At 35.3% G+C, this 26,940-nt stretch overlaps 1 protein-coding gene across 4 annotated transcripts in view; it reads right to left on the bottom strand.

The window, feature by feature from the left end:
• The window catches only part of LOC127876504 (uncharacterized), a 75,110-nt gene that overhangs the window by 15,655 nt on the left and 32,515 nt on the right, over positions 1-26,940 (bottom strand). For 3 of the 4 annotated variants that reach the window (XM_052421801.1, XM_052421802.1, XM_052421804.1), the window contains exons 15-46: positions 26,820-26,907; positions 26,337-26,476; positions 25,824-25,994; positions 25,368-25,461; positions 24,697-24,774; positions 24,282-24,414; positions 23,249-23,408; positions 22,802-23,007; positions 22,274-22,439; positions 20,242-20,358; positions 19,806-19,881; positions 19,174-19,210; positions 18,721-18,871; positions 17,435-17,543; positions 16,044-16,163; positions 15,456-15,612; positions 14,724-14,787; positions 14,427-14,514; positions 13,981-14,159; positions 12,081-12,245; positions 11,497-11,617; positions 11,020-11,076; positions 10,601-10,730; positions 9,795-9,951; positions 5,948-6,150; positions 4,586-4,751; positions 4,180-4,299; positions 1,766-1,841; positions 1,574-1,607; positions 1,228-1,369; positions 444-552; positions 1-161 (exon numbers count right to left, since the gene is read on the bottom strand). The exon at positions 1-161 is cut by the window's left edge and continues 10 nt beyond it. In XM_052421801.1, the coding sequence (XP_052277761.1) occupies positions 1-161; positions 444-552; positions 1,228-1,369; positions 1,574-1,607; positions 1,766-1,841; positions 4,180-4,299; positions 4,586-4,751; positions 5,948-6,150; positions 9,795-9,951; positions 10,601-10,730; positions 11,020-11,076; positions 11,497-11,617; positions 12,081-12,245; positions 13,981-14,159; positions 14,427-14,514; positions 14,724-14,787; positions 15,456-15,612; positions 16,044-16,163; positions 17,435-17,543; positions 18,721-18,871; positions 19,174-19,210; positions 19,806-19,881; positions 20,242-20,358; positions 22,274-22,439; positions 22,802-23,007; positions 23,249-23,408; positions 24,282-24,414; positions 24,697-24,774; positions 25,368-25,461; positions 25,824-25,994; positions 26,337-26,476; positions 26,820-26,907 (3,975 nt within the window). The remainder of the gene's footprint in view (positions 162-443; positions 553-1,227; positions 1,370-1,573; positions 1,608-1,765; positions 1,842-4,179; positions 4,300-4,585; positions 4,752-5,947; positions 6,151-9,794; positions 9,952-10,600; positions 10,731-11,019; positions 11,077-11,496; positions 11,618-12,080; positions 12,246-13,980; positions 14,160-14,426; positions 14,515-14,723; positions 14,788-15,455; positions 15,613-16,043; positions 16,164-17,434; positions 17,544-18,720; positions 18,872-19,173; positions 19,211-19,805; positions 19,882-20,241; positions 20,359-22,273; positions 22,440-22,801; positions 23,008-23,248; positions 23,409-24,281; positions 24,415-24,696; positions 24,775-25,367; positions 25,462-25,823; positions 25,995-26,336; positions 26,477-26,819; positions 26,908-26,940) is intronic. The other variant, XM_052421803.1, reaches the window with a different exon arrangement.

The raw sequence follows: 26,940 nt of genomic DNA, 5'->3' as shown, positions 1-26,940 counted from the left end.
CACAGGATATGGTCCGCGTGCGGTGCTGTTGTTGGCATAAGTGTCGGCAATACGTCCGAATGCGCCATCCCACACCCAGAACTTTGACGACAAATAGTCGTTATCAATGCCTTCAATGTCCTTTAATCTCACGATGTTGTTACACGATATATCGGCCATTCCTAGATTGACATTTTATGATATCATTATATAAATATACTAACGAAACGAGAAAAGGGTTCGATAAAGAAAATTGTTCAGAAGTGCATTAATATTCATTTTGCCACACACATACAAAATCGACAGTTCTGCGTAAGCCTATTTGCCATTTCAGTTTCTTTACGAAATAATAATACTATAGCCTTAACAACATAAAAGATTAATCATCCGTACGATGGATAAAGTACGTTCACAAATAAATACTCAAAACATGTGTTTGTGACGGCAGCAACAAAGTTTCCTACCATGGTCAGCAATTACGACTAGGTTAACGCAGTGATGCAGTTTACGGGCCACCAGCCCTTCCATAAGCATCCGCAGGGAGTCATCGACGCGCTTGAGTGCGGCCGCAATCTGAGGACATAAAAAACTAACACCTTAGCGATGTCTTTGCTTCCAAATCAATTATTGTAATATAACATGCAAGCTACCATAACAAACAATGATTGAATTACTATGCACATATTATATACATGACAAGACAACATTTACGCGTCATAAAGTTGGTAATGAACCCAAATAACGTAATAATTTGTTTCACTACGCAAAAAGTACACATTTGCTTAATGTACTAGGTTAATGCGAAAGCAACGATGGTAATAGTCGCGTTTAATCTCATGTACAACACGCCTTCCTTTTTTTCTGTGTTTACTGCTTGTCACAAGTTATTGGTGATTTTGTATTCTGCAAGCAAGTAGACTGGACACTTGCAATAAATAATCACTATTCACATCGACTTTTTATGACACAGCGATTACCTGCGAAGATATCTTTCTATTTGTCAAGACAGGGCCTTTTTTGTGCAATAAACGTTCAAAAACAGTGTCGATCACTTATGTCATTATTCGTTTTAAGAGTAACTTCTAGTAAAAAGAACCTATAAACAAAATAACAAGAAACAAGAAACATGAAATGTATAATTTTATCGACCTAATGGCTAATAAAGTTCGAGTCAAATTTGTCTGCATATTCCTTATTCGAGAGTCTACTACACATTGACGAAGATACCAGCATTAATGTTTGACCTACCTGGATCTCGTTTTTTGGTCCATACTTGTGACCGGCCATGTCAGGCTCATCAAAGTACAGAGTAATGAAGTTAGGCCGCTGTCCCGGGGGAAGGGAGAGCCAGCGAAGCACCTCCTGGGTCCGAGCAGTGTAGGAAACCTTCCTGTTTAGCGTGATTGATAACTTTCAAACACAATATTGTACAATATCATACACATAAAGTCATGTTTGATTTTCACAAATATAATAGCCTTTGATAGTGCAAATGATGTTCATACTATATCGTCGACTTTTATTGCGAACAGTTATATTGTTTTGCGTTTCCTTGAAAATTAAAAAAAATGTTGTTATATAAAATAGTATTTACCCATCATATTTCTTCCAAATGTCTGGGTAATTGCCTGCAAGAAAACACACCTTAAAACAACATCTTGATTTATATGTTTATATGTAATATAAAGTAGTCATATTTCAACAATATTTTGTTCATAATCTTCAAAAAACAACAACAAATAAATCATTCGAATCATCCAAACATCTACTCTATACTATTTAGTACCATGAACTTCAACATCTGATCCGGGCCAGAAGTACGTGGCTGTCTTAAGACCGTGTCGTTTAGCTGTCAGCCACATCTGCAATGTATATCATGTGCAAATACGAAGGGTTAATATGTGTTTCGTAAATACAATTAAACATGGATATTTAGAAGGCGTTTTGAAAGTCAAAGATAGTTTAAACAATGAACGTTTGCAATAGCGACATTGTATGTTGAACTAATATACATCTGAACATATTAAAATATGTGTGACTAAAAATACATCATCAGTTGATTAACAGTCTTCTGTACTAGGAAGAGTCATTCATATTAGTAAAAATTGTGTTAGAAACAAAAAATAATGTATGCAGTAATTTGGGTATTGATGTCATCTATTCTGTTTATATTAAACAAACAAAAACATAAACAATGCGTAAAATTACAGTGATTTTATAAGCAAGAACAAAATGTCAAGCGCTAAAACACTACACGGCAATTAATGTCAAGGGTCGACTTTGACATAGGTATTATCGGGTGTTAAAATCCTCACTGCGACCGAACAATAAGTTGAAAGTACAGACGAATTTAATTTCGAAATATGTATTAACGATGTACTATTTAATTGATCAAAAAAGGACAAAGTCGGGACTGGATTTTTTTTCAAATAGCGAATTCGAATTAACGATGTTTGAAAAACAGTGTTGCACACACAAAAAAGCAATTTGAATGGATACATAACTAAATGTTTACTGAAATTACTTGTTCGTAACAAAAATACATCAATGTTATCGTTTAGAAATTTCTTTTCGATCGCCACAGCGCTTTAAGTTCGGAGGCACGGATTAAAAAGTTCTATTGCAGGTTAACAGGTTCGGGCTATACAGTGTCCCTAATTGGTATTCATGTGAACAGCCGATTGGTGGGCTTATCCATAAAGGCACTTCGTAGACGGAATGAGGTAAACCACCTTCATGGCCTTGCACAAGTGGCGGTTTAGTCTAGAGTACCATGTTTGCAATCGGGAGATACAGAGGAATTCATTACTTCTGGCGTAAATATATTATTCTCTTGTGACCTTTTTCGCTTCCGGCTGTTTTTTTCTTTCAGACTCATCATTTCGCGTACTGTATATTCAGTGAAATGGGATCAACTGGCGTAAAATTCTGAAGACATTAAAGCGAGATTATACGATTTTTTAATATGTGTTTAATTGTAATATATTGATAAAATATGTTACAATGACACAAAAAGGCAAGAAAAATTATACATTGAAGACGAATTTAATCAAATGCAGCAAAGACAAATTAGCGCCCCGAGCCGATTGTGACGACGATATTTCGTACATATTTTCCTACAATAACCGAAGCATTCGTCTTTTATTTAGTGTTCGTGTGTCGTATGAATAGATATCGTTGCAGGAATTTAAAATGAACCGTTAAACTTAATTTAGATTCACATCGTACGTGCATGATTTACATGCTGGCGAATTCGACTGTACAGACATTTTCGATTTCAGAATAAAATATCTGATTTATTTCGCATTTTTCGACACATGTTCTTCTTAACTTTTTTCAATTTATATTGAAATATATGTTTAATAAGTATTTTACACATTTTATATAAATTAATAAATATTTGACAAAATCGTATAATCTCGCTTTAATGTTTAGTGCTGCTGTGGGGCGAGGCGGTTCGTTGGCTGTTGCTGCTTCCAAGAATGACAAAGCACCTGTTAGGAAGATAATCAAGGTTTCTTGATCTACGTTGAATCCAAAATCAACTGGTGAGACTAGGAATTTCTCATCCTTGAGTTTAAGCCGTTTTACAGGTGAGGTCGCACTGTGCCTGTGTATACCGTCATGATGATCATCTCGTTTGCTTCCTTCAGTGCTGCTGCCATTTTCCACATGGACATGTATACTGTATTTGCGCACTGTACCCGTTGTTTGCATGTCATTCTGTTGTCAAAAGGAACCTCTTGGTAAGTCTTTTGTACTGTATTTATTGTATTGTAGATCTACTGTTTCTTTTGCGGTCTCGATAATGTATGTGTTTAAGTCTCGCACATGTGTCTTGTCTAGACTTCTTTCCACGCTTCTATATATTCTCCATTCTGTAAAGGGTGTCCTAAGGCCATTTCAAAGGACTGCCAGCAGCTGTGGCTGGACTCTTATCTGACTAGACACGGAGACTGACACTGACCTGCCCAGTGGGACTTCACATGACGAGCACCATTGTTGTTGTTTTCAAGTGAAATGTGAAGGCGGTGTTGCGTGGCAACATGGTTATTAAGAGTCCGATATGCAGCCTGGTACCGCCATCATCAGAAATTGTGCCATATATAACATAATAATCAATTTTGTGATTGATCGATTAATCAAATGCCATTAAGTATTGGGGTTACTGTCCAAATACCAGTAGCCTTATGTACATACCGGTTCTCCGCCCCACCACCGGGGATCGCTAGCGGCCGCGCTACCCAGGCTGAAACGTAGCTTCATGTCCACATCGTACATGTTGTTGTCAATGATACCGTGTGACTCGGGGTACAAACCCTGTAGAAATTGGCATCATTTAAACGTTAAGGAAAATGCTACCAAAGCTAAATTACACGTATGTTTGTAGAAAGTTTAATGAAAGAACAATCGAACTGTTGCAAACACTAGACCTTGACGCATTATTTTTAAAGGAAATATTTAGATATTGAGATGTGAAAATAAATAGGCCACACTCATAATCGACTTTGAGAAGGCCATACACGAATAGTTAAATTGAAGCGAACTTTTTTTCTCCACAATCTCAAATTATCACCCAAATTCCAACTGTGATGAAACAACTTACTGTTACTACTGAGTAATGATTAGGGAAGGTCTTTGTTGGGTAAACGGACCGCATGTAGGGTGCTCGAACCCCGCACTGGCTAAGCCGGGACACAGTTGGTGTAACGTTACGTAGCAGGTAGTCCGCCCGGAATCCGTCCAGGGATATGAGGAGTAAGGGCCGATAACTAGAACAAGAGAGAAACTATGCCTAAATCCCTCTTCTGGGCCGTGAATCCAGGGGCAGCCTTTGAACACTCGCCGGGCAGCTTTTGACTATTTGCAGATGTTACAAACTAAATATCAAATCTCTTGATTTCATGGTTGCAGAGAATTTGTTTAGTTATTAAGTTTCATAATAATATTCACCTATTCTCATCCTACACACTTTGCAGAGAACCACTATATGATGTCGCATTCCAAATATTACAGTTCTTGACCTCTTTAAATTATTTTACTATAGAAGTTATATGTTAATAATGGGCACTTGGGAGTTGCCAAAGTTTACCCCATGGTTATAATTTATACAAGCTTTGTGGAGGAACAATTTATGATGACACATACAGATTTCAATTTATTTATCAATAATTTTTCAATGTTATTTACTATCAACGAATTAGATATAATTTTACAATTGAACGTTACAATTTGATTCCAGAGGCGTGACTTTTGACATAATTTACTAGAAAACCAATTTAACATGTTACATATCACATTTTAAACCACTGACACTTGAAGTTAAAAACGATTTTTTAACGATTTAATGATATAATTTATTTTAGCTTTATTGATCTACATAAATCAAAACAATAAAATTTCATCAACTATGCACGAAATGTACATAATAATAATTCATATGAAGTTTTAATTAAATCGGTTTTTCGGTTAAGGGTGGGCTGTATTTTGAATGAAAAGTTTTATGATGATGCACGTTTTAAAAATAATTGAAAATACATATACGCTGCAGTTTATGTATAATGCAAGGTCAAATATCATGTCACCTAGTAATCTCCAACGTCGTAGCTTATGCAGAGAGGGGAATCTCAAAACAGTACTTCCGACCCGTATTCCCCGTTTTTAGGTTTCAGTAAATTTGAGTTACACTAAGCATACAAATATGATATTGAATGTATATACATCAAGTGGATGTAGTTGTCCGCAGTCAGGTGGATGTTGTTGTCCGCAGTCAGGTGGATGTAGTTGTCCGCAGTCAGGTGGATGTAGTTGTCCGCAGTCAGGTGGTCGTTGATGTACAAGACTAGCTGATGTTAACAAGATTTTCTCTCCTGATAAACGATGTGATGTTGCATTACAGCTATATTTGAATTAATAATATGACTGGGTTACATTTAAGACGATATAAAAAATATAAAAGCGTCCGTACTCTGACATGCATCCGGCTTCATTTGGACAGGACGTGACGTCATCCCACGACTGTACAAGACTTGTTTTCCAAAGCTCCTCTGGCAAATATGTCCTTAATCGCGCTGCCGCGTCACGGTCTAAAGATGTTAGAAACTGGAGACCAGAAGCAAGTTCAATATCGCGCAGGCGAGCAACATTCTTTTGAAGATAGGCATCCCAGTTCTGCAAGTAGGAAATAGTCAAACGTATGGAACGCCAATGCTGCCTTCTGATGGCACTGGTCTTTATGTCCTGTGCATTTACTTAGTTGTTTTGTGTAATCTAGATTTTGTCCTGTAGAAACATCATTTTGTTATGTATATTTTTCATTATGCTATGTGCATTTGCAATATCGTTTGATACTAATGACATTTTTTTAGGTGCATACATCATTTCGTTCTGTGCATTTGTCATTATATTGTGTGCATTTACCAACCCGTTTTTGTATTAACGACATTTTGTTAGGTGCATACATCATTTCGTTCTGTGCATTTGTCATTATGTTATGTTCATTTACTAACTCGTTCTGTATTAACGACATTTCATTTAGTGCATACATTCTTTCGTTCAGTGCACTTGTCATTATCTTGTGTGCATTTGTCAGTCATTATGTTGAGTGCATTTGTCATTATGTCGTGTTCATTTGTCATTATGTTGTGTTCATTTGTCATAATGTTATGTGCATTTGTCATTATGTTGTGTGCATTTGTCATTATGTTGTGTGCATTTGTCATAATGTTGTGTGCATTTGTAATTATGTAGTGTTCATATGTCATTGTGGTGTGTGCATTTGTCATTATGATGTGTGCATTTGTCAATATGTTGTGTGCATTTGTCATAATGTTGTGTGCATTTGTCATTATGTTGTGTGCATTTGTCATTAAGTTGTGTGCATTTGTCATTATGTTGTGTGCATGTGTCATTATGCTGTGTGCATTTGTCATTATGTTGTGTGCATTTGTCATTATGTTGTTTGCATTTGTCATTATGTTGTGCGCATTTGTCATTATGTTGTGTGCCAACGTCGTTATCATGTTCGAATACATTACACTGGGCAATAAAAGAGATAACACCGGTGCGAAAAAAGGTTAAATTCCACTAAGAAACGGCCGAAAAAAAGTTGCAGAAACAGTCGATTTCGATTCGTGTCAAGTTCTTTCTTGGTTTGAACATTACATATCTTTTTTATTGCATAAATCGATTCCGCTTAAAATGGCCTTTAAGTAAAGTATTGTTATGGGGGTCTCAATGTGCAAAATGTTGCATTTATTTTCGCTTAAAGTTGTCACTTTTACATTGCATTATATAGGGAAACTATTTAGTATATTAAGACCTGGAAGGCGCTTTCGCAGCTGTTGGCTTTAGCGCCATTTTACCGAGATTGATAAGCGAAAAGATTGATTTTAAGATAATGAAATAAATGTCTGATCGTGAATTTAGAAGAATCGGAGTAGAGACCATTGGGGATCGCTTAAAGGGGCCGTCCAACAGATTGGTAAATTGACAAAATTAAGAAAAGTTGTTTCAGATTCGCAAATTTTCGTTTTTGTTATGATATTTTTGAGGAAATAGTAATACTGACCATTTACCATGCTCTTAAATATCCATTATATGCATCTTTTGGCGATTTGAAAACCTGAAAATTATAAAGCGACGTGCGACGCGAAACGATTGAATAATTTGGAAAGTTCTGTTGTTGTAGTTATATTTTGGGAAACTACGAGGATTGCTTATACATATACGTAAAAAATACATCCGCTCTAACCATGAGCATGGATGGTCGAGTGGTCAAGGCGGGAGACTTTTTACTCCAGGACTCCAGGGGTCAGTGGTTCGAGCCCTGTTGAAGGTTACTTTTTTCCTTTTTTAAAATTGTATTCTCTTTATTTTACTGGAGATGTTGTGGTCAAATGTTTAAATTTATCACTATAAAGCATTTAATGACATGTTTCAATACATACCAAATCTGTTGGAAGGCCCCTTTAAGGTTGCGACAAATAGCAACTGACGGTAGTGATACAGTTCATACAAGCCACAGTAGCACGCCAGAACCATCAGCAACAGGCAATTGAAATAAAGATAAATTTTACGAAGAAAATTTAAATTTTATTTTAAGAAGTTTTTTTTTCCAATTATTATAATATATGAAAGTTACATCCCTGGTTTGCGTCTAATACTGCCATAATTGGTTACATCGTTTTGTTCTAATCATTCTCAGGGGAGTAAAAATGCGGTATGTACACCTAAATACAGTAATGTATACATTTCTACGTAATGTGGCGAAATGAGGCGTAATGCTGTATGAATAATGTGGGGAAGTAAGTGTAAGGAATATATCTGTCAGTTACTGGCCGAGAAATGAAACTACAGTGATTTCCAACAAATTAATTCATAATAGACGTGTTTATTTCGGTCTCAGATTTTACAATTCATTCTTATATTAAAGAGCATAGACCTACTAGATCTACGTAATGTACATGAGAAAATAACGTATGTCAATAATTAATTGTTACAAGTTTAGGTTTATTTATTCAACATTTGAATAGTCCAAATAGATGCATACCTAAATGTTTGTCAATTCATTTTAATTTAGTTTTTTTCTTTCAAATTTAGATAAGTCCGAGGATAATTATAGTTATAGCTACAGCTCCCGCTAGAGCTATCTAAATATATTCATAGAAACATAAAATATATATATCACTTGTCAGTATAGATCTAGTAATTCCCTATTAGTATTACACATTTATCGCATCGTAATATATTTTACTATTTCTACTTTTTCTTGATGAATTGCTTTCACTTTAATTACCTCGATTATAGACTGTTTTTTCAACTTTTTTTCGGACGTTTCTTAGTGGAATTTAACATTTTTTCTCACCGGTGTTATCTCTTTTATTGCCCAGTGTAATGTATCCGAACATGATAACGACGTTGGCACACAACATAATGACAAATGCACGCAACATAATGACAAATGCACACAACATAATGACAAATGCACACAACATAATGAAAAGTGCACACAACATAATGACAAATGCACACAACATAATGACAAATGCCCATAACATAATGACAAATGCACACAACATAATAACAAATGCACACAACATAATGACAAATGCACACAACATATTGACAAACGCACACAACATAATGGCAAATGCACACAACATTATGACAAATGCGATAAATGAAATGTCGTTAATACAGAAAGAGTTAGTAAATGCACACAACATAATGACATATGCACAGAACGAACTGATGTATGCACCTAACAAAATCTCGTTAGTACAAAACGATATTGCTAATGCACATAGCATAATAAAAAATGTACAAAACAAAATGATGTTACTACAGGTCAAAATATAGTTCACACAAAACAACTAAGTAAATGCACAGAACATAAAGACCAGTGCCATCAGAAGGCAGCATTGGCGTTGCATACTAACGCATATCAAACAAGAAAATATTGTCTATAGGAAGTTTTCTGCATCAATTAAATATTGTTCAGCTGGTGAATTATATTATTTAAGTATTTCGATGCGAATGTGTTTATTGTTAAGACATCTGTACAAAGTTTACTAACATGTGTTGATGATGCAATGCATAGTTGTTTTTGCAAGTTCTATGCCAGTAGTTAACGCAAATATAAGATATTGAAATGTTATTCCAGCTGCCTTAAATGGGTACGTTAAGCTGGTTGCATATAAAGGCTAAATAAATTTTATTCATTAAACAAAACCATAAAAAGTGTGATATGCGTGTTGTTATTTTACATTTAATACGTGTAGATACACCTGCAGAAATAGAGCTCTAATACTTACCAGACAGTTTGGTATTCTAGCCGTATGCGGTAGAATAAAAGAAAGGATGTCCATGTCTCTAACCGCGGGCACATCGCCGGATGTCTGCCCCACGGGCTTCATTAGTGACATGTAGATATGGGAGGGCAGAGGCTGACTTCTATTGTAATCTGCAAAGCTGAACACAACCCCAACTGTCAAAAGACGGTCGTAAGTCGCAAACAAATATACAATCGCTTTTAAAGCTTTACACTAGGAACAAATGTGTCTCTGTGGTTCATCAATTTATGCCCAGTGGACTCTCCCATCCTTCTAAGTTATATCAATGTATTTATAAAATTAGGGATGTCTTGTATACTTTTTTCTATATTTAGAATATTTCTTACAGAAATTCCTTTAAGCAAACAGCGCAGACCCAGATGAGACGCCGCATTATGCGGCGTCTCATCTGGGTCTACGCTGTTTGCAATGTCCTATTTTCAGGACGCTAGGCATAAATGGGTTAATCAATTCAGCACACACTGTCAGTTCGTGAGGAAAAAACGTGTTATGAGTTGGAAATACAAGTTAAACATAGGTCGACCCTCTCACAATATATTAATGATTCTTAAATGTTATTGTGCAACTCTTGAAAACTGTTTTCTGCAATTTGTCAATTTATTAAATAAGCAGCAACTTCTCTGCGATCGGTTTAATTATAATATAATTAATATAAATATTATATAATAATACATATAATATAAATAATATAATGCATATATAGGACACCAGTTCCTTTTAACATATTATGTTTAAAGGAACTGGCGTCCTATTTATGCATTATTTACTTGGTTTTGTTACTAAGATTCTCCCACAGTCCGTTGTAGTCATGGTCAAATATTGCCCCGAGTGTCAGGCTAATATCTCCATACAAGTGGGAATAGTCCGCCAGTAGTTTCACGACAAATGTCCAAAGGCCTGTAAGTAGAACACATACTTTTTAAACACAACATTTCTTTTAGAAAATTGAATATTCTATTTAATGTTGGTGAAAAATATAGCGAAATAAAATACTTACTCATTCGTTGCAAGACAAAACTTGAAATTTTCTTGTTATTCTGTGACGAAGAAGTTGCATTATAAAAATGCAGCCACGCGTTATTTAAAAACATGGTCATAACAATAATTAAACCAGAAACGAATTTATGAAAAGATGTTGAAATCAATAACAACACATAATCATTATAAAAAGTAAAGAATACGCTACCGTGATAAAATTCATCGAATAGCGGCACTGCAGTAGATGATAACATGTTCTGTTTCCCTGTGAATATATTCAGAAAAAAACAATATCATAATGTAAATTACTTCGAATTAACAGGAAAAGTTTGTCTTTGACAGATACATAGACTATAACTGTTATTTTAATATGCAAGTTGAATCAATGAGGTAATAGTTAACCCATTCATGCCTAGCGTCTAGAAAAAAGGCCTTGGCAAACAGCGTAGACCCAGATGAGACGCCGCATGATGCGGCGTCTCATCAGGGTCTGTGCTGTTTGCTTTAATGAATTGCTGTAAGAAATATTCTAAATATAGAAATAAATATACTTGACATCCCTAATTTTGGAAATAAATTGATCCAATTTACAAGGATGGGAGAGTCCTCTAGGCATAAATGGGTTAATATGCAAGTTGAATTAATGATGTAATAATTGAACAACAGAAAAACAAGAGATGCTTACCAAACGGGTATAGCGTATAGAAGCTGATCCCCTCCTTCAGCTTTATGCTACACATGTCCCTGTCGATCCTGGTGTCATTCAGCCAGCAGCTTGGCTCGGAGGCGGAGACGTTGTTTACCTCCTAAAAGACATGTTTGGGTTAAATAAATAGTCCACGAAAATGTACGCTTTTTTACATGACCGATGTTTGTGATTCTTGGTCTGTGTGCAACACATGTGTATTTTTTTATCGCTGAAATGTATTGCTCGAGTTTTATTTTTTTATTTTTTACTGAAACGAAAGTAAACATAAATGTGGTTCTTTCAAAACCCGTTAGAAGTTTTTATATTCCTTGTAATGTATTATTATATTAAAACAAAAACAATTACTAGTATATTGCTGTCTGGTAACTAGTAAAATTACAATTCTAACAAGAGTAAGATTCCATTATTTCATTATGCATTGTAAAGCGAGGGCAAAAAATAAAAAGCGTATATTAAAAATATCAATTAAATCATTGGGTAACAGCTTCAAACGCAAGTGTACTATTTTCCATGTATATTCGTGTTGATCTTATGCCATTATAGATACAAATACCATATACCGTTAAATTTTTGACAGTTGCTTGGACCCACACGGGTGCTTTGAAGGTGTCACTGTAGCCAATGACGTACCCCGTCTGGTTTAATACACACACGTTATGGCCATCTTGTACCAGAGCCGGAATATCGAACGGATGTGAAGTTACATGTAAATATTTCGCATCAGCCTGGAAAAAATAGTGTGTTTTTTGCACAAATAAGGGTTTCGTTGTATTTTCGATTTCTTTCTACTTTTCACCCGATCAAACGGCTACCGTTCACACTAAGTTTAAACCTATTTATTTTAGCTTGATTGCATAGAAAGCCTCAAGCTTATTGAAACACTCTCGAGTCCGTTTCCCTAGACCCGTAACCAGTACTTGGTTCACACTAGTCGATTGACCTGTCAATGTTTATTCCAACGCTCCGTATAAGAACTGTATTAAACGGTATCCAAACTTGTCTTGAAACGCAATATTCAAAATCAGACACACAATTGAGAATAACAAAAACGATCAACCTTATGCGATTTTGAAAGTCATGCGTTGAGTTAATTTTAAAATTAAAACATATCGGAACATACTTTTCTGAATTGAACCCAGAAATTGACTTATTTGCTCGGTTATTATTTGGAAAAATTATGTTGAAAGACGTGAAGATCCACAAGACATTAAGGTAATTTTTTTAAATATCATATTCGTTGAAAAAAACATTATGTATGATACGTGCATTGTCCTTCCATAAATCTGTTGGACTGTGCTAAAAGAGATCTTTGGAAGGATAATACCCGTATCATACCTATGCAGTGCTTGTAATATTTGATTGCACAAATTTGCGATTAACTTGCAAAGCAATAAGTATGTTTTCGATTAAATTGTTAGTATTTTAGCTTCCTTCGTACATTGCAAAACATTAAAACCTTAAGTTTAATATGACAATATTTAAGCTATGAAACAGGCCGTTTTTCGACCGTCAGGAATGTTGTACACGTAAGAGACCTTAAAAGACGATGCTAAAGTTAAAGTTGTATAAGGGCCGTGCTCTGTGAAAAGGAGGTTTAATGTATGTGTGTAGAGTGTCGTCCCAGATTAGCCTGTGCAGTCCGCAGAGGCTTATCAGGGACAACACTTTCCTCCAAAACTTAATTTTTGCTAAGAAGATACTTCCTTGAAACGAAAAATATGATAAAATCGGAAAGTGCCGTCCCTGATTAGCTTGTGCAAACTGCACATGCTAATCCGGGAAGACTCTTTATGCACATGCATTTAACCCCATTCTCACAGAGCACGGCTCTTGGTTTAATATGTCGCGATTAATCTATACAATGGTAAAGTAGCTCGATTAATCGACAACATGGTAGGTGCCGAGCTGGAGAAAGCCTATTCGCTTCTACCGGAACAGAAAAGGCCGAACCGGATACACCATCTCCATATCGAAACAAACCATGTATCCTCTAAGCATAATGTTTTAGTAACTTTAACATAACCAAGTGAAAATCACTTATAACCTTATTGAATACTAATGTATCGTCTCGTGGAAATCTTATTTCGCAATCCTTAAAAAAGGAACATTACAACACCGTGTTTATGATGTTCTCACAGTACGCGATCATTTAACCAATTTATGCCTAGTGGACTCTCCCATCCTTCTAAATTGGATAAATTTATTTCCAAAATTAGGGATGTCTAGCATATTTATATCTATATTTAGAATATTTCTTACAGAAATTTCTTTAAGCAAACAGCGAAGACCCTGATGAGACACCGCATCATGCGGCGTCTAATCTGGGTCTACGCTGTTTGCCAAGGCCTTTTTTCTAGACGCTAGGCATAAATGGGTTAAAATATGTTACATGGGGAAAACAACTCTAGACATTAGAACATGTACCGGTTATATATTTGATGCACATTTTAACTTTCTTACTTGTTCAATCTGGCATGTTGATGTGCACATGATGTGAGCAAAGGGGTCAGCTGGGACTTCGCATGTGTTGTAGGGTTTAGATTCTGAATGACCGATGTTGATGCCTGTGGAGTTTTTAAGAATATGCCGAAGAGCTCCGTCTGTACCGTTGTTTGCATTTAGAGTGATTCCAATAACCTCTGCAAATATAAAGGTGTAGGAAACCGAACATATTTGTAAGTAGAGTATTTAAATATTTATTTATTATTTATAATGTCACAACGAATTATTCTTAGAATAATTAATGGGTTACCTATTTATATTTAAAATTTAGTTTTCATCTGCAATTTTAAATGTCGCGGTATAAAACATGAACGTTTCCATCATAGTATATTTTTATCGTTAGAGCAATTCGTAAATTGAGTCATAAGATAAACAATACAACTTTGGTAACAATGTCTGCATACCTGCCAATAGGTTATACAGTTCAATACTTTCGAAAGGTTCGGCGGTAAAATTCGTCTTGAACGCTGGTCCATGAGCAACAAATACAGACTGAAAATAACATGTTCTTCTGTAAATTAAATAGTCTCATATAGAGATTCCCACTAAACTAATATGTAAAATTAATGAAGCATTGCTTTGAATACTGTTTTTAATCACTTTTATGATTACAGACACAGCTTTAGAGGAACTATGACTATATGCTGTGATATAGTACAATGTCACGTGCATGTACAATAATTAGCATTTGGTAGACTTACGCGCATGTCGCTGTATAAATTGTCCCAACCGTGACGTCCCCCAGAACACTTTGAAGCTTTATTTCTGTACACGAAAATTCAAAATGTATAAGTATATCCTTCAAAAATGAGCGTTTACTACTTATAACATTCTTTCATTATTTAGCGCATGGACAGATTTTGATTTCTGCTGTACAAAATAAACGATTTAAGAGCACATACAAAGTAATCCCGATTACACTTTCAGTATCAATATTTTACGTAAAAATGGGCTAAACATTACGAGGGAAAAAACTGTTATAGTATTTCGATCTAAACATACCAACATTCCTGAAGGAATTAGTCCCGTATTAAACACATGGTTAACCGACTAACTTACTAAACATCATTGCAAGCCAATATACCCCGCCTCGAATGCAAATTTAATAATAAACAAGAGATGTGTTTGTCAGAAATACAATGCCCCCTATTGGGCCGCTTTGAAGCCATATATTTGAACTTTGATCTTGAAGGATATCCTTGACCTTTCACCACTCAAAATGTGCAGCTCCATGAGGTACACATGCATGCCAAATATCAAGTTGCTATCTTCAATAATTCAAAAGTTATTGCAAAACTTTAACAAAGGTTAAAGTTTTGGGACACACACAATGAATGAATGACAGACAGACAGACAAACAGGCCAAAAACAATATACCCCCGATCTTTTGATCCGGGAGCATAAAAACATCAACAATAAATGGTCCCACATACTGGAAAGCAAGCCAGCTTTCTTTCATGTCGAGGATGACATCACCGATACGCGGGGAAGCGGTGTAATGATAACGGACTGGTAGGCTTTCCTTGGTGAACACGTGCATTGAGTCCACTTGACACGATAGGTTATTAACCAGATCTGACACTGGAATAGCTTTGGAAAGGGAAATATTTTGAATGCGAATGGTTGTTTGTTTCGTAAAACAACATCGAGGAGTATAGATCAATAGCCCTACTGTATTAACCAATCAAACTTATAGAGAACGCTTGTTTTGTAAATGGTTGTCTGCGATGTGCACACATTTTCTCCACACTGTATGTAAAGTTTTCAATTCATGCTGTTACATTTTGGTAATGGTACACACCTACTATGTATTATTTAACTTTGTTATTACTATGATTGATTATTATGTGTTATTGACTCAATATCTACATAAGTGCTAGGTCCTAAACATACATCTACTTTGCAAACTTATATTTAGGTCATGACTCTTTGTGTCGGTTTAGAATTGTATTCGTTTTTTTTACTTTTTGTTTCTCAAAGAAACTACATTCGTTGAACAGCTTTTGTGACTCCATTTCTACCTGGTTTGGAAAGCTGTGGAAATATATGAGCCACGGGTCCGTCAAACATGAGCGTACTGCTGATGTTGTGGTATATGTTCTGGACAAGTACAGACCGATCGCAGCTGGTGGGACCAAGTCCTGCAAAGGTGTCAGAGATAACATGGTAGGACATCAGTCTGCACCTGACATCGATGCTGATTTGCATATAAAGTCGACATTAACAATCACATAATGTTTCCAAAAAGAAACATGAAGACATTTTATTTAAGGAAGTTCGACACACTGTTCTAAAAATGTATTAACTTTTAAATGTGCTAATTTAATGTGTGTTTTAAACCGCACGATCCATGCACTCATTCATTCATTATATATTTTGTATACATTTATTAATTTTAATATATATATATATATACATTCATACATACATATATGCTGTTTTGTTTTTGTTTTTTTAAGGTTCAAAGTGTTTGTCAGATTTTATTTACTACCTATACTTAAATGGCGTCAGCATTTTACCTCATAACTTAGAACTATGAATGTTATGTAATATTTACATGCACAACGCTATTGAATATGCTCGCATAAAAATAGGTGTTTAATCAAATAAATCAGTTTCAGTTTCAGTTTTCCAAATGGACCCAACATGGTAACTGAATATACTCAATCCTGAAATCTAGTTGGCACGATGATTCAATTAAAGGGATCTTTTCACGCTTTGGTAAATTGACAAAATTGAAAAAAGTTGTTTCAGATTCGCAAATTTTCGTTTTAGTTATGATATTTGTGAGGAAACAGTAATACTGAACATTTACCATGCTCTAATATAGCCATTATACGCATCTTTTGACGATTATAAAACCTAAAAATTATAAAGCGTTGCAACGCGAAACGATTGAATAATTTGGAGAGTTCTGTTTTTGTCGTTAAATTTTGTATAACTACGAAGATTGCTTATATAAGGTGTAAAATACGTCAAGTATGTGTACTCGGCGGAATAGCTCAGTAGGCTAAAGCGTTTTTACTTCAGGACTCTGGCAGGATTCCAGGGGTCACTGGTTCGAAACCTGCTCCGGGCTATGTTCTTTTCCTTTTTTTAATTTTGTTCTTGATTTTTTACTGGAGCTTTTACGATCCAATGTTTACATTTATCAATATAAAGCATTTAATGAATAAGTAAATAAATGCCAAAATCTGTGAAAAGGCCCCTTTAATGATTGAAATAAATAATTGTTTAGTTGTACTGTAAGACTTAATAAAAATCCTCAAATTTACAACAAGTAAAATATAATATACAAACAAGTAATATTTCACACTCGATTTGATCATGCACACAAAATAAAAGCGTTACGATTCAAGTGAAAAGGCTAACTACATATCCGGCTACACAATCACTTCACCATTCAACATACCATGATCGGACACTATGACGATGTTGATGCAGTTGTGAAGGTTGTTTTCGTACAACGCAGACATTAAATGGCCAAGCAATTTGTCTGTGCTGGCCAGTCGTCCATTGACCTGAAACAAATATGTTAACTTTCTTGATTAACCGACGCGATATTAACACACATTTATCGCGATCAACATCAAGGCAGTTTTGTCTCGGAAGATGATATAAATGATATCTAATGCTAATGTTGATATGAAAACAATGTTTGCTTTTAATAATTCCATTCACAATTGCATAAATATTGTAAGTCCTACACATCAGAACACACAATTAAGTCCTCGTCTTTCTGGTTCAGTGCCTATGCATATAAACTCGCATCGTTGTTAAATGATTGATGAACAATGACAAATAAAAAATCATTCCATCAATTAAGACAACATTCAGCTAATTTATGTATGAAAACGCACACATAACTTACAAGACACACATGCAATGATCTCTATTTTCTAATGCGAGTGATCTTACTCAGATGACTTCGGCTCATTAAGTCATTTAAAATTGCACACGTTCATTAAATTGTATTTAAGATAAACAATTGTCTTTGGAGGAATATATGACTACGACTCTGAAGTTTGAATTAATGAAAATAAGACATAAATCGATTTGCAAAATCAAAATTACGGTTAGTAATCGACCATGTATTGGCGAATTCCACCGTGATGCATTTTGAGGTACACATGACGTTTTATTCCGTTGTTGAACATACACGCGTAATTTCAATCTTAATTCGATGTTTATATGTAAAAGTAACTAGAAATTTAATTCTTTTGAGCAATAAAATAGCGCACATAATCCTCACGTCAACGTTCATACGTATACCAATTTTCTTCGAATGATCTTCATCATCAGTGGTGGCGTTTGGACGAATGAAGGGACAGGACAGACAAACAGACAGACCACAATCAGTCAGACAGACAACACACTGTCGAAGAGACAGACATAAAGCTTACAAAAATAAAAAAAACACAAAAATATCGTCATTCAACGAAAACAGAAAGAAAAAAAAACGAACGAACGGACAAGTGTAAAACTTCCCAGAAGCCTGATAATCCCCTTAATCCGAATACATTTCTAAAGCATACTATTTCTCTTAGGGGTTGCTATGGTTGTTCATGGAGATTCATAATTCAAAAACATTCATTTCTTTACAATTGCTTTAATGGTACAAAGTCCAATAAATAAATAAATGATTAACACGTGTGTTCATCAGTTCGGAAGTTTGAACTAAAGGCCCTCTTTGCCCACCTCGTCACTGTTTGGCCCGGCCTCGAGTCCAGCAAGTTCAGGTTGCTCTAGGCGCAAAGCCAGGAGGTGTGGCCGCACATCGGTTGGCAACATGAGGAGGTCAAGAACTTCTTTAATTCTCTCGGGACCTCCAGTTTTACTGAAATAGCTCCTAAACATTTATAGTGAATGTTTTCATTCAAGCACTTCACAAAAAGCTGTGTTAAACACGCTCTTTAGAACGCATTAAAGAACACAATACAAATCGCTCAAGTGTCCAAGACACATACCATAAAATTATTTTAGTTTGGCTGATTTAGTTCAATCTATTTTCAAAAAATACTCGTTATTTTTAAAACATCACACACATTTGAAGGCACTGCAATTTAACTGTAGTTACAAAATCAACTTATTCTAGTCAATGATAACGCTCCATAAAAGCTTGACAGACATATCTTAAAATGTAAAACGAACCTCAGATGCCAGGGTCTTCTGTAATCGGGAAAACCGCCTATGGGAATAATGAAATATTGTTTATCAATATCGTTTATAACAGAAATTACCAATTTTTACATTTTCAAAATAGCAACCAATATAATAATTCTCAATATCTCTTGGTGCTTCGATGATGTCATACAAACCGAAGTCGAGATACGCTATCCAACAAGACGACGATTCAAGAAAGATAAACTAAGCAAAATTCAAACGAATCTTATCATAATTACAGGGACCTTTATTATTGGCACAGACATTAAACAAAACATACGAAAACAGGTAAATCCGGGTCACTGCCTAAGAACTGTCAATGCAGTTCAAAGCACTGTGGTTTTCAACCCGGTTGTACATGACCCCGAAACTTAACATTTGCCCTGAATTATTCACAAAGTAAAAGGTTACATACAACACATATTTAAACACCACCATACATTTTTTTAAATATATTGCATATCAATGCTATTACTTATAAGCTAAAAGTGAAAAAAGAACTTAAAGCTTTGTTATGCAAATCTATCGTTACTAAGCCTCGCTAATTTCAAAATTTTGTTTTAATTATTGCATCCGTTCTTTTCCTAGTGTTTCACCTTAGCAGCAGTATAATGTACTACCTGTAAAGTTCACAACTGACGCCGGCCAGTACAACGCGGCGGTACGGAGACCCTTCTTCTTTGCCGTCACCCAGATCTGAGCACAAAGATGAAAATTTCAACAATACAATCTGGGTATATCCGTTGTAATGAACATTTGCGTGTTAAGGCAAATGCATTTTATATGATGATTATAAACATACGATAACGGCCGATGAAAAACCTTACCAAGAAATAATTACAACTTTTTAACACTCACGTTGACACATTATTGATAATCCGATTCCGTAATCTTATTTTAATTTCCCAAAGAAGCAGGCCAGTATGCTTATTCAAACGTTAACATGCATTACTGTCATAGTTATTCGTACATATATATAAACGAATTTTTTTTAAAGACGCTTATAACACTCAAAAATACAAACATAGGTCTTCTGACATGTAACATGATACCTACCGGTTCGGCTCTCCACCATCTCGGGTCTGCTGAGTTGTTATTCTGCTCGAACCTCTGGCCAATCTCGGGGTCGTACATCTCCTCATTCACCATGCCGTGGCTCTCCGGGTACAAGCCCTAAGCAGATCCAGTGAACACTTTTCACGGATTCACGTCATAATAAGCAACGATGTATTATTAGAGCTGCTTTATAGCCCTTTACAACTTAGATACGTATTTTCACGCACTTGTAGTCACTCAGAAAGTTACATTTAATAAAATACCTTTCTTACTAAATTCAAGTTTTAAAAACTTCATTTCCAACCCTTAGTTACTGATGAGCAGCAGATAGCATAAAACCTGAACAGCCTGAGAGTTACTGATTTTATGCTGTTTGCACGTGCCGCGGTTAGAAAATGGTGTATACTGTAACATGTGCTATTGGATATTTGAAGTGAATGGATAACATATTTAAATACTAACATTATGCTTTATGGCTGAATGTTATGGTTAGAACAAAATGTACAATATTAAAACTTCTTTATGGATAGTTCAGTGTTTAGAAAAAAAAGAATACTTGTGCTTTATTGATCACCGATCGAACCCTGTATGTTTAAATAATGTGTTTATTAACATTTTACAATTTAAAGTAGTAAACGAAACAAATTATTTTCACTATTGCTGAAAATGGATCAAAACAATTACATTTGCATTACGCACTTACCATTCGACATTTTTAGGGATCTCTACTCAGGGCCGGATTAACCACTAGACTAACAAGGCTGCAGCCTGGGCCCCCGATTTTCAAGGGGCCCCTAACGGCAGACTAGTTTCCCAATGTATAGTCGTTCTTTATTACGCCATTGAACGACTCTAAAGGGAATGCAGTAGAAATTTTCTGTGTAATTTTAACAGTTTCCCGATGTATGTCGAATTGTTACCGTTTAGTTCGCTTTGATTAACTGTGCTATCAGTTTTCTTTCTGTGCTGTATATCCATTCAGAACCATTAGTTTCTCTGTTTAGTATACGATTTGCCCGTATGGTCATGCCAACATCTGGACACGTTTGACGACATTGAAGAGAAGACCAAAGCGTCTGTTGCAATCAACGAATAGTAGGATGCGAATAAGCATAAGAAACGGCGGAAACTATTTGGTTCATGACATAGTTTGATTCTCTCACCTTGGATGATCTACGAGAATGTGCAACGCATCTATTGGAATCTAATCCAGATGACATTGAGGCGTCTTTTGTTGACGAGCTCGTTCATTCAAAACCATCTTAGAAGCGGACCAAGACAGAACCATCACTCACATAAGTGAACTGTTGAAGTTAGATGGCGGTAAATTACAGACAACTTTGCGATCGCTTTACGAATAATTCCAGTTGATAACTGTCAAGGTAGTCATTTTCAACATAATCACGCGTGAAAAACTATCTACGGAACACCATGATTCAGGAAAGGTTGACAGCATTGGGCTACTGTCTACTGAATGTCAAGTCCTCCGAGGACTAAACGTTACACAGCTGTCGTAAAAGAAACTTATAGGCTGGAATCTGTTACATGTAACATGCATTTTAAGTTCAGTTAATAAAATAGTTTTACATTGTCTATGTTGTTTTGCTGTATATACAAATTCAAGTTTTCTGATCTTTGTAGTTGTAGTATCAAGTATGATTTTCAATATACAGAAGGCGCTAGAGGGAAGGGAGCCCCCGAAACATACGCAGCCTTGGGCCCCAAAACAGCTTAATCCGGCCCTGTCTCTACTATTATTTTACAACTGGCGATGGTCATCTGAATGAGTTGATACGTTATTAAAGATAATATGTATTTATAAAGCATACATTCACAATGAGTATGTTGAATGAAAATAAGTATGTTTGACTCAAATAATTGCTGAGGCATATAAACATGTACATTTTCTTCATGATTAACCTTATTTACATCAGTGGGTAATTAAAGTTTAAGGTATCCTCATAGTTGCATTGGTAATAATTATTTCCTAGTAAACGGTCTTATTAAATACAGTGTCAATCAGTACACCTACAGTTATGATGCTGTAAAGATTGGGCAGGGTCAAGGTCGGGTAGACGGGTCTCATGTATGGTGTGTTCACGCCACACTGACCGAGGCGAGCGAGGGTCGGGTTGAGACCCCGGGTCATGTAGTCGGCACGAAATCCGTCTAAGGAGAGCAGCAGGACCGGATGTGGTCTGTAGAGATGAATATAGCCATTAAAGCAAACAAATAATATATGATAAACAACGTATCCGTAGTGCATGTTACCTTTTGTTTCACCGCGATATAATCTGAACGTATTTGAAGTGCACAAACGTATCTAAAAATGACGGATATTAAACGATACCAATTTTCAAAACTATGGACTGGTAAGATTTATATTTAAATGGATTTATTGTATTTTATGTCATTTATTTTTATATACTGGGGATTGAAATATTTCATTTCAGAGCCAGTAACATGTATAAGTTATATTGTTTTTACGATTTACAAACATTAAATGTGTCATAAAATACCAGTCATACGATATAGCCTATGCAGTCTTATCCAGACTTACCCAGCTGGACAGGAACCCATGTCAGTATCTGCACATGACAGGTCATCCCAAGGTACAGTCAGGGGTGAAGTCCACATTTCTAAGGGCAGATACGTGCGCAGTCTCGCGTTCAGTTCCCCATTGATCGTCTCCAGGAGCCTGAGGCCAGTAAGGTGCTCTATGTCCCGTAAACGAACAACGTTGTTGGTAAGGTATTCTCTATCTGGCTGAAAAGTGTACACTGGTTTGTCGAATATTATTTCCGCTTAAGAAATTGTCCACATAACAAACATTTAAGTAGTATGAACCATAATTATGTCAATAAGTATTGAGATATGTGTGCGTGTGTTTTGTTCATGAATTTGTATTACCTCGCGAGCTTTCTAAAAAAACACACAGACATTCTCTAAAGAAAAAGCAAAATTAGCAAACAAATGTAATAAATTACGTTTCAAAGTAGTAAGTTACCAGACAATTGTAAGTGTCGTTTCTATGGGGTAAGACGAAGGAGAATATATCTAGGTTTACGGGGAGACAATCTTCGAGTTTCGCCACTTTTGTCGAGCACTTCACCACACTAACAAACATGTGACTTGCTACCGGAATCGTGCGAGACTCGTCCGCATATCTAAATTTGAAACAAACAATAATATACTCAAAAATCTCACTGGAGTACTAGAAAACCTATCATTGAAGACTTGACATGGTTATCTTGTCTGCAACACCTTTTGCCACATAATTACACATTCCCATATGACCTTCACATTGTAAAGATAATTATTCTGCTGAACAGTTTTCTTCAAGACTGAGTTATCATTTATGCCTCCTGAATGGAAAGTGTGTTTTTTAAACATTGAACTCAAGGACCAAGGTTTGAGACAAACTCGACACTGACTCACACTAGTCTAGGTATTATGACGAGAAATATTCTAATCAAGTTTCATTAAAATTTCGTCAAATTTAGTCAAATTAGAGTCGAAACATGTTTTTTTCGTAGAATTTATCTGTAGATCTTGTTAAGATCCGCGAGACCTACGTTCAAACTCAGCCTAGAAAATTTTACGATTAACGTTTTGAATGAATTTCGTCAAGATTTGATTGGCTCTAGAGTAGTAACGAGCTTGAATTGACGCACACCGCACTTCGCGCCCAGGAAAGCCAAAACCAGATCAAACACTATTTCAAGGATTTATTGATAGTATTCAAAGATAAAAGAAAAATAACAATTTAGCGATTAACTGACGGTAGAAGATCAGTGGCCAGTTAAACATATGGTTATAGGTTCCACGTGTAACGGTGTGCATTCCGTATTATCTTTTCTGATAATTTTTCATGATAGCATAATACTCATATGAATTGGAAAAATTCCTAAAAATGCCATAACGACTAATATTCCCCCAAACAAATAAAGGCACTTGTCGTTTTAGCCAGTCCGTTTAAGTGTTAAAGCTTACAAACATGTAAGAGCAATGTGACAGCAATCAGGAACACTAAATACTACCTTGTCCCATCCACATGACTTTTGTCAGCAATTCCATCAGAGTCGTAATCAAATATGGTTCCTACTGTCACATGAATATCTCCGAAAGTCTTCCTGTAATCTGCCAGGGAGCGCCAAGCATACTTCCAAATACCTTCGGAAAAAGTAAAAACAGTATTCTTTTCACTAGGCGTTTGAAGATTTAAAAAACATACTAAACGGTAAATGTTTTTACTTTAATTTAGAACATGAATATGAAGAGAAGGTGACGGAGGTTTCAGAATATATTACAACTATTGACCATGCTTGTGATAGCACTGACTGAAGAGCATGCTAGTTAGTAAACATGAGAATAATGCGACGATGATGATGCAGATGGTGATGATGAACGTTTTTTGTCAATAATGAAGGGTAGACCAATTATACCAATTATTACCTTGTTTGAAGCCCTTGAACATCGGGATCATATTCCAGCCGGATTGTAGCTCTGGTTGGGCATCAACGTCCATGTAATCTAGGTAGAATAATAATATTGTGTGTATTGTATCTCAGTATATTGTTAAGATTGAAACTACTTGCTTCTGATTATCATTTAGGAATACAAGCTCATTAAGTTACAATACCAATACAATCTATTGTGTGCAATTCATAAAATTAAAGCACTTCCATAAAGAAGCATCAACTTATGAAGATGTTCCCACTATCAGCTTAATATGTTTAGTGACTATACTGATGCCAACGAAATTAATAATGCAGCCAACGAATACATAAACAAATTACACACCGTTTATTTTCCAAATCATTGATCCTTATTTATGTCACTATTTTATGGACTTAATTTTGATATTGCAACTTTGCATCGGTCGCATGTATGTTTTCAAAATTTACGAAACAAAATAACCAAAAGGCCAATTTAATAAATAAATGCGCTCTCATTATGCAAATTGAGTCTTTATTCCTTCCATTGTGCCGATTGATTGAACTTGAAAGTTAAATTGATGATTTGTGCATATCGATGTCGTATATCATTCTGTTGATTGTTTAAAAAGTAAAGCAGTTTAAAACATAATTTTGTAACAAAAGATCAAATCGCTTGCTTATAGATACCTGGGTCAACGAGAGGACTGGCCTCTAAGCCCAACTGGCCGTTAGCTAGGATGGGGCATTGCGAATTTGTGACGGTTTGGTGTGAGTTAACGACCTTAAAAATACATATATGAGCATAAGAGCAATAATAAACAATGCATCATTGTTGTAATAATATTTTTCAGTACAAAGCTAATATGGATTTGAACATATAGAAACATATACATTGAATATTAATATATACAACAACAACAACAACAACAACATTTATGCAGCAGTAAAGCTTATAGCCTACATTATATATGCATTATACAATTTATGAGTAATGGATATATACATATATATATATATATATATATATATATATATATATATATATATATATATATATATATATATATATATATATATATATATATATATATATCACATATAGACAATTCAAAGTTCATTGCCAATATTATAAAATGCATATACCTGTCCACTTTTCATGCGGAAGACAGCCATGGTTGGAGAGTTGTGCAAGGTACTGTATATTGATGCCACATGTGCACCATGATGTATGCAGCTGGCCTTGCTGTTATCATTGGAAGGAAGGCCCCACGGAAATATGCTTTGACTTGACTGCTTTAGCTGACTTAACGTGTTCTTGAGATAAATATAAATATATTAATATAAAACTGATAGATTTTAATTTGAATATACAGACAAAATGTACATGAACTCCAAAACGCGCGGGAAATCGCACGTGTTATCTAACCACTATTTCTAAGAACCGTGGTTATATATGTGTAAGTTTAAACGATTGCCATAACGGTATTTGCCTTAAGCAGCGTGTTTCCTTTGCAAGTGAAAAGTAGTCAACGTTTTGTGCCATGTGATGATTAAGCAAAGAAACATTTCCAATACCAAATATGTTTATTAAAAGGTGAAATAAACCAATATCATGCATTTGTTAACAACAATATAGTACAACGCATTCTTACTTACAAGAGATGAACATATGTACGAAATATTGCATGTTTGTGGCAAACTTCCTTGTCCTGTTAGCAGTGTTGGAGGGTCCTTCAACATGTGGTGTAAGGCGCCAAAGGTGCCGTTGTTTGGAGAAGGCGTAATGTTCAGCAACACTGCAGTAATTATTTTGGTATTTTTAAGATTATTTTAAAATCTATACAGAAAATACGATAGCTAAAAACTTATATTTTATGGTTAGAAGTCGATTGTGCCCTTAAAACAATTATACATCATATATAAGCAGCAACAAAGCATTTTTTTCTAATGTATTAAAAAAGGTAGTTCCAATATCAATCTATTTAAAGTAAACTTCCCCCAAAAAATGAACATGCGACTTTGGAGAAATCTATTCTCGTCAAAAGTAAATCTATTGCAGACAAAAACTCATAAACACCATCGATGTATTAAATATACGATATCAATACAATGGTAAATATATATTATAAAGTGAATTACCTGACATCATGTTATAAAGCTCGATGTTCTCAAAAGGTTCCGCCGTAAATTCTTGCTTAAATCCCGGTCCGTGTGCCAGAAACAAAGCCTATAAAGCAAGAAACAGAACCTGTAGTAAGAT

The sequence above is a fragment of the Dreissena polymorpha genome, chromosome 4 (genome assembly GCF_020536995.1).
Source record: "Dreissena polymorpha isolate Duluth1 chromosome 4, UMN_Dpol_1.0, whole genome shotgun sequence".
NCBI classification, from domain to species: domain Eukaryota; kingdom Metazoa; phylum Mollusca; class Bivalvia; order Myida; family Dreissenidae; genus Dreissena; species Dreissena polymorpha.
Note: the sequence above shows the minus strand (reverse complement) of the source record. Positions and strands in the feature narration are given on the sequence as shown.